Below are 8,433 nucleotides of genomic sequence, written 5' to 3' on the forward strand. Positions count from 1 at the left end.
TCCTCGTCCTCCTCCTCCTCCTCCTCCTCCTCCTCCTCAGCTGTCGGTGCTCCCCAGCCAGGAAGGAGAGTCTCCCAGAGAACAGACCTCCGACTCTGGACGTATTTTTATTCCGGGTCTGTTTCCTGGGACTCCGTACACCTACAGCGTTCAGCCCATCTTCAACGGACGCCACACTGGAAACCCCGTCACCCGCAACGTTGTTACTGGTGCGTATCTGATTCACTTCACTGGATAAAAAAATACCATAAAACACCTTTTATATTGGATCACCTTACTGATTTAATACTGTTCTCAGTGTGGACTCTAGTTTCTAATAGTTTCTCATGCTGGTGCCATGATGTCTCTGTGTCCCTGCAGCTCTGTCTCCTCCCACTGACCTCCAGGTCCAGTCCAGCCCTGATACTGGAGCGCTCACCGTCCACTGGGTGGCTTCCAGGACACCAGGTCAATATTGACTGAGCTCCCACGCACTGTCAGCACATTGGCTCTGGCCAAGTCTAGACTAGTCTAGCCTTCAAACGTTGTTTTTTCCCACTAGAACAAACGCTTCTTCCCGGTATCTCCTTTTGACTCACAATTCTAAAGAACCTCCTGACATTATGTTCTCCCTCCTCCATGTTTGTCACGTTCTCACCGTCTGCAGGCATCACAGGCTACAGAGTGACCAGCACGCCGACCAGCGGCCAGCGAGGAAACACTCTGGAAGAGTTTGTCCGAGCTGATCAAACTTCCTGCGTGCTAGAGAACCTGAATCTTGGGGCGGAGTACAACATCAGTGTCTTCACTACCAAGGGCCATCTGGAAAGTGTCCCCGTGTCCACAATAGTCACACCAGGTAGGAGCCACCAGCAGAGAATTCACACTGTAATGAGTATCAAACACAACCCTGACCACCAAAAAGATCAATGAGTCTGTGTTAGAGAGGAGAAAAAAGAAAGAAGATGTATCAGTCAAACTGGAGCCGGTGTTGGACTAAAAAGTTTCATCAAGATCTGTAAAATCGAGGTTCTCCACAAAAAAGCTCGTACGTTTCTTGAAATCATTAATGTAGTCATTTAGCATGAAAAATGTATAAAAAATGACTATCATTTTGAGAAATCTTAGTCAGCTAAGACAAAATTAGTTGACTAATCAACAAAGAGGAAACTTTCTTTATTCACACTCTTACAATGTATTCTTCTTTTTGCTGGAACGTTTCCCAATGAATACATTCCTTTTGAAAGAGAAAAAGAAGCTTGAATGCCTTCATGAAGCTGCATTAATGGATTTTTCACCACTAGGGGGCAAAATAACTTCAAAATGCCCTGACAGCAGCAGAACAGAGCCTGCTTGCACACCGAAGAATTAAATCATTGCCCGTTTAGTTTCAACATGTCCTGGTTTGGAGAAGCAGGCAGGAGAACCAGCAGAGAGACAAAGCAATGAGCTGCTGTGGAGCAGCAACATTTATTTTAGCCAACTAAAAAAAGTGAACACTATATTTTGAATATTTTCGCTGCTTAACCTTGCCGTCAGCCTCTTTTTTGGCCTCCAGTTTCCACAAAAGTTTCTGTCTCTTGTTCAGTCTCCTTCTGCTAAAGTCTGACCCAAACAGCTGAACTGCTGCATGAGGAAGTATACAGAAGCTCTATGGTTGAGAACATGTAGAGCCAAAGAAAAGGGCTGTAAAACATTCTAAATACAGCGTTCACCAGGTTGTTAAATAAGTGTTGATGCTGCCGTCCACAGCAGAACTGTGCTTTGCTTCCATGCTTCTGTTAACTGGAGATGTGGTGACCACCATCTACTGACGGTGGATAAGTAACTCATACAACTCCTCTTAAAACAACTTTCCCTTTAAAAGAGGCTAAAAAGCTCCATGATGTGCAGAGTTGATGGCTAATTCTCAGTTGGATTTGTTACTTTGAGCAACCACTTTGTTTGTTCACTGCAGCTTAAATGACCATAACCTTCTACTAACATGGGCATTGGTAGCATGCATGGAGGCCATATTTAATCAGTGGAATGTTTTTTCTGTTTCTTTTCTTTTGTTTTGAGCATGCCCAGTACAGTTTTATGAATCACTGCTTTAATTATCAAGTAACTGGTGAATATTTGTAATTATCTCTATCTAGCATGGCTACTGGATCTGTGACTGCTTTATTGGGAATGAAATGAATGCTTTTGATATAACTAATGTAATTATTATGGCTCTTGGGTCTTTCTGTCTCTCTAACTTTGCCTGCGCTTTGCACCTGGCCTAACCTGCAGAAATCCCCCCACCGAGTCACGTTGGCTTTGTGGACATTACTGCCAGCAGCATCAGCCTGATCTGGACCCCTCCCACCCTTTCCACCGTTACTGCTTACCGGATAACGGTAGCAGCGTCAGGCCAGAGCGCGACACTTTTTCAAGACACGGTGGAAGCATCTGCTGGTTATTACACGATCGGCGGTCTGGAGCCGGGCGTGGACTATGACATCAGCGTGTTCAGTGTTACAGAGGAGGGCGAGAGCAAGCCGACCACACACACAAAGCACACACAAGCTGGTGATTTCACTCTTTCTCTCCGTCCGTGGGAGGCCCTTCATTATCTCAAACACTAGTTCATTTTAGAAATCTATCACTTTAATGAGATTTTCTTTCTGCCTTTGTACATTTGATTAACCTCTTTTCTTTTCCTGTGTTAGCTGTAACTGTTACTCCGTCATTCTTGCAGCTATTCCAGCTCCCACTAACCTGCAGTTTAACGGCGTGGGTCCTGACCACATCAGGGTGACGTGGACGGTCCCTCATGTCGCCACGCCGAGCGACATCTCTAGGTTTGTCATCCGTTACCACCCTGTCGCCACGGACGACGACATCAAGGAGGTCAATGTGGGCGGAGCCACCAACACCTTCCTGCTGGAGAGTAAGACAGTCTGACAGAAAGCTGGATTTAAAATCAAAATGAGTTGTTTGTACATGGTCCTCATGGTGTCTCTCCGTTAGACCTGCTGCCCAACACGCAGTACCGGATCAGTGTTGTGTGTGTGTACGGTGAGCGAGAGAGCGGCCCAGCTACAGGAACTCAGAGGACAAGTGAGTATGACGCTGTCTATTTTTACTGTAAACTTTAAATTCATCACATAAAATCAATGCAATAGCAACTTTAACTGTTTTCAAACATACCAAAATCAGCAAATAACAGCAATACATTTTTATTTTATGTCCAAAACCCTTACTTTTCAAGAACTGAAAAAAGGCTCATTTGTAAACACTTTATTCAGTTTTTCAACTTGGAAAAAACAACCCACTTACTGTTAAAATGGCCCAACCAGTCTAAAACAGCTCTTCCTGTCTGCAGCTCTGGACTCGCCCACTGGCTTGGACTTCTCTGACATCCGCACCAACTCCTTCACCGTTCACTGGCTGGCTCCCACCGCCGCCATCACCGGCTACCGCGTCCGCCATCAGAAGACGAGCGGCGGGCGCGCCAAGGACGAGAGGCTGCCGCCCACCAGGACCTACTTCACTCTGACCGGGCTGACCCCGGAGACGGAGTATCTGATATATGTGTATGCTGTCAGCAACAACCAGGAGAGCCAGCCTCTGACTGGCACTCAGGCCACCAGTGAGTTCACTAACCGGTTCACCTTTCTCCTCATTTAGTGACTCATCATTTATTATCATGCTCCTCTTTCCTCCTCTAACATCTGCAGTCTCTGATGCTCCTACGGACCTGGAGGTGACCTCCTCCACCCCCACCACCATCACCATCCGCTGGGACGCCCCCTCTGTGGCAGTGAAGAACTACAGGATCACCTATGGAGGCACAAGTCTGTACTTTGTTTTAGGGCATAGTTTCCTCTGAACCTCCACCAGATTCAAAGTGTAACACTTCTTCACTGTCTGTCCAGGTGGTGAGGCTCCTCAAGAGTTCTCCATCCCCGGCACTCAGACCAGCGCCACCATCACCGGCCTGAAGCCCGGCAGCGACTACACCATCACAGTGTACGCTGTGACGGGACGAGGGGACAGCCCCGCCTCCAACACTCCGGTCTACATCACACACAAGACTGGTAAAAAAAATATTATTCCTGAGAACAAATCAATGAGGCTTCAGACTAAATCTAAACTCCGAATGTGTCCTGGTCTCCTCCAGACACCGAGCCCATCACTGACATGCGACTGACTGATGTGAGTGACAACGCCCTCACGGTGCGCTGGTCTCCTGCTCAGGGACCAATCAGAGGCTACAGAATCACCAGCGTCCCCAAGAACGGCCTCGGACCCTCCTACTCCGAGGTGGTGGCCCCTGGTAAGAAAGACAACAGCTGTTCAGCATAAAATAGTATAAAATACCTTTATTGTCAATGCATCACTGCTATAATAATTGATATATATATATATATATATATATATATAATTTGGTGAATGACAATAAAATGAAGTCTTAGTCTAAGTCTCTAAACTAGCAGTATCTGTCTATAACAGTCTTAACAGACAGCATTTGTCTACATACACTGAAGTTCAACATGGTGCACCACAGCTGTTACTGTACTTTATAAGCATGGGCTGTCAGCTAAAAGTATGATTGTTATTATTGTATTGTGTTCCAGATCAGACTCAGATGACGTTCACAGGCCTGATGCCCACTGCGGAGTATGTTGTGAGTGTGTCCGCTCTGGGCAACGACGGCCAGCCGTCTTCCCCCGTGGTGGAGAACGCCATCACTGGTTAGTTTCACTCAATTCAGCTAAAGATGATACAAGAATGATTGTTTTGGTCCAAGTGATATGAGGCTCTCTCTGTCAGCTGTATATATAGTTATAGGCATCTCCTTTATTTCTTAAAATCATGATAGTGACAAACCTGGTTTTCCTCATAAGGACACTTTCTCCGGTTAGATTTCTCCTGGAGGAAGCCACTGATTCAATATTACTAATTTTATTTGTATTACTATGCAGTAATGGCACCAATAAAGGTGATATACAGTATGTAGATGAGAACAGAACCGTTTGAGAAGAGAGCACTGAGAGCTTGGTTAGATGGTTCAAGTCCTCTTTTACGTGCTGTAAAATACTTAATAATTCAAATTCAAACATGTTCGCTGGTTCAGTATCACGACTCACAACAGTTGAGACAAAATACATTGGAAACGTCACTTTCTAGCATTAGAAGTAAATATTGTTTAATGCGTGGCGTCCTGCAGCGATGGACCGTCCCAAGGACCTGACCTTCTCCGACATCGACTCCTCCGCCATGCGCATCACGTGGGACAGTCCCGACGGCTCGGTGACATCATACCGCGTCCTCTACTCCAGCTCAGAGGAGAGCGAGAGGGAGCTGCGTCCGGCGCCCAGACGTGACCAGAACACCGCCATGCTGCGAGGCCTTCTGCCCGGGACGGAGTACACGGTTAAAGTCATCGCGCTGCACGACCGCACGCCCAGCACGCCGCTGGTGGGAACCCAGGCCACAGGTAGCAGCCGCAGAAATCAGCTCAGGAATGTCATGTTTTCTATGTATGACACTTACTACAAATGTTCTTGTTTGCTCTTTCAGTGATTCCTGCTCCGACCAACCTGGTTATCTCTGATGTGGGTCCCTCCACCTTCACCGTGTCATGGCGAGCTCCGAGTGCACGCCTGTCCGGCTACCGCGTGGTCGTCAGCCCCAAGAACATCAACGGACCCGCCAAAGAGCTGAACGTTGCTCCAGACACCACACGTGTGGTCATCCCAGGACTCATGGTAACAAGAGCTCTTCTCTCCATAGTCAGTTTAATATGAACTATATACGTATAATATGGTTAATATGAACTTTATGTCTTTAGGTGGCAACAACGTATCAGATCCACGTCTACGCTCTGAAGAACTCCGTCACCAGCCGGCCGCTGGAGGGCGAGACCACCACACTGGAAGGTAACTGCTGCACCGTGAATCAGCATCACTTATTTTTATTATTATTATTATTATTATATTATTCACTGCTCCGGTTTCTCTCCCACTGATGCAGATGTCAGTCCTCCGCGGCGTGTACGCATCTCTGATGTGAAGGACACTTCTTTCACGCTGAGCTGGCGCTCCAAGACAGAAACCATCACCGGCTTCCTGATCGAGGCCACGCCCCTCAGCGGCTCCACCCCCACCATCCGCAGGACCATCCCAGCAGACGCATACACCTACACCCTCACAGGTACAGCACACCTTCCTGCTGAGCTCTAAAGGTGGAGAATAGTCTACAGCGGTAACAAAGTGTCCCTGTTTGTGTTCTAAGGTCTGCAGCCAGGCACCACCTACTCCGTCTACCTGTACACGCTGAACGGAAACACAAAGAGCGCTCCTTTCACTCTCATCATCAGCACAGGTAGGCTTTCATCATCAGCACAGGTAGGCTTTCATCATCAGCACAGGTAGGCTTTCATCATCAGCACAGGTAGGCTTTCACTCTCATCATTAGCACAGGTAGGCTTTCACTCTCATCATCAGCACAGGTAGGCTTTCACTCTCATCATCAGCACAGGTAGGCTTTCATCATCAGCACAGGTAGGCTTTCATCATCAGCACAGGTAGGCTTTCATCATCAGCACAGGTAGGCTTTCATCATCAGCACAGGTAGGCTTTCATCATCAGCACAGGTAGGCTTTCACTCTCATCATCAGCACAGGTAGGCTTTCACTCTCATCATTAGCACAGGTAGGCTTTCATCATCAGCACAGGTAGGCTTTCACTCTCATCATTAGCACAGGTAGGCTTTCACTCTCATCATTAGCACAGGTAGGCTTTCATCATCAGCACAGGTAGGCTTTCACTCTCATCATTAGCACAGGTAGGCTTTCATCATCAGCACAGGTAGGCTTTCATCATCAGCACAGGTAGGCTTTCACTCTCATCATCAGCACAGGTAGGCTTTCATCATCAGCACAGGTAGGAGCTCTGCTTCAAACACCTGAGACTACATGATGGGAACTTAAAGGGACAAATAGAGAGACATGATGATAATACTTCAGATCAACAGTTTCATTTGAAACATCAACAAAGACAAAACTAGAAAAAATACATTTAAAATGAACATTACAGTCTCCAAAGACGGTATACTCCTTCATCCTTCTTTTGTTCTGGGATCAAGCTCTGTATTTAATTGTAGGTTAAACTGGAGCACAGAAGACTCTGATATGATAGTTGACAGGAGACAGTTTGAACCATGTTGTTGTTGTTGTTGTTGTTGTTGTTGTTGTTGTCCAGCCTGAGGAGTAAAGAAGTCAAGACTTTAGTCCAGTGCAGAGACAGTCTGCTGAACAGTTCCTTCAGTCAGCAGAACCACATTTATGTGCACACTCAAACAGTCTAAGAGATCTTTGTGTTTCCAGCGGAACCAGTGGTCCAGGCTCCCACCAACATCCAGTTCAAGTCTCTGACCCCCACCTCCATCAGCTTCACCTGGCAGCCTCCGGCCACTCAGATCACAGGATACTACGTCACCTACGAGGAGTCGGGCGGAGCTCCACGAGAGCTGACTCCTCGGCCCCACGCCGGCCAGAACTACGCCACCATATCTGGTACAAACTGAGTGTTTCATCAGCACAAACAATATTCACACAGGCTCTCTCACCACTATGGTATTACATTTATTATGGAAACTATACTATCATTTTCATTTTATTACTTTATGACATGCAATACTATGACGTTTTGTTGTCATTTTCATGACATACTATTACTTTTATTTATTTATTTTTTTACATTTTCAGACATACTGTGACTTGTTTTCGGATATATATATCCATACTATAGTATGACTTTTTTTTCTTTTCTCTTTTACATTTTTATAACATACTCAAACATACTCTTCTTCATCATTCTTCATTCATTTTTACTGTACTAAGGCCTTTTTAAATGAAATTTAAAACATACTGACTTTTATTGACATACATATTGACACATTTATTGATACTGACTATGCTCTGACATTTATTTATTTATTTATTTATTTTTTACATTTTTATGCCACACTTTATTCTTACTCTTTTGACAATAATTATGACATGCTGTGCTATGACTTTCCATGAAATGTATGACGTACAATACTGAGGCCATTTTTATGAAATACAATGCTATGGCATTTTTGGACATTTTTATGGCATACTATGCTATTATTTTTTATGCCTTTTTCATGACATACTATACTTGTAAAGACAGATGCAAGCTATTAATCCACTAAACGCTCCTCTCCTGCTCTGCAGGCCTGAGACCTGCCACCGAGTACGTGATCAGGATCGTTGCCATCCAGAACAGCCAGAGGAGCACGCCGCTGGTGGGCCGGGCCAGGACCCGTGAGTACTCTGACACTCTGTACACTAACAAATATGACAGTAAAGGTGATGCATTCAAATCATGTAGTAATGTGCCAAAATTCAAATTACATACGGCTTAAAAAACATCCTATAAAATGTAATGGTTTGAATAG

At 45.5% G+C, this 8,433-nt stretch overlaps 1 protein-coding gene across 2 annotated transcripts in view; it reads left to right on the forward strand.

The window, feature by feature from the left end:
- Nucleotides 1-8,433, forward strand: part of fn1b (fibronectin 1b) — a 31,634-nt gene that overhangs the window by 17,936 nt on the left and 5,265 nt on the right. The window contains exons 22-39 of one of the 2 annotated variants that reach the window (XM_059352156.1): nucleotides 41-209; nucleotides 361-447; nucleotides 647-838; nucleotides 2,254-2,532; nucleotides 2,702-2,893; nucleotides 2,974-3,063; nucleotides 3,329-3,595; nucleotides 3,684-3,800; nucleotides 3,882-4,043; nucleotides 4,127-4,282; nucleotides 4,584-4,700; nucleotides 5,177-5,446; nucleotides 5,530-5,717; nucleotides 5,801-5,888; nucleotides 5,983-6,162; nucleotides 6,244-6,333; nucleotides 7,337-7,525; nucleotides 8,210-8,299. In XM_059352156.1, coding sequence (XP_059208139.1) covers nucleotides 41-209; nucleotides 361-447; nucleotides 647-838; nucleotides 2,254-2,532; nucleotides 2,702-2,893; nucleotides 2,974-3,063; nucleotides 3,329-3,595; nucleotides 3,684-3,800; nucleotides 3,882-4,043; nucleotides 4,127-4,282; nucleotides 4,584-4,700; nucleotides 5,177-5,446; nucleotides 5,530-5,717; nucleotides 5,801-5,888; nucleotides 5,983-6,162; nucleotides 6,244-6,333; nucleotides 7,337-7,525; nucleotides 8,210-8,299 — 2,923 coding nt within the window. The remainder of the gene's footprint in view (nucleotides 1-40; nucleotides 210-360; nucleotides 448-646; nucleotides 839-2,253; nucleotides 2,533-2,701; nucleotides 2,894-2,973; nucleotides 3,064-3,328; nucleotides 3,596-3,683; nucleotides 3,801-3,881; nucleotides 4,044-4,126; nucleotides 4,283-4,583; nucleotides 4,701-5,176; nucleotides 5,447-5,529; nucleotides 5,718-5,800; nucleotides 5,889-5,982; nucleotides 6,163-6,243; nucleotides 6,334-7,336; nucleotides 7,526-8,209; nucleotides 8,300-8,433) is intronic. The other variant, XM_059352147.1, reaches the window with a different exon arrangement.

The sequence above is a fragment of the Centropristis striata genome, chromosome 2 (assembly GCF_030273125.1).
Source record: "Centropristis striata isolate RG_2023a ecotype Rhode Island chromosome 2, C.striata_1.0, whole genome shotgun sequence".
Lineage (NCBI taxonomy): Eukaryota > Metazoa > Chordata > Actinopteri > Perciformes > Serranidae > Centropristis > Centropristis striata.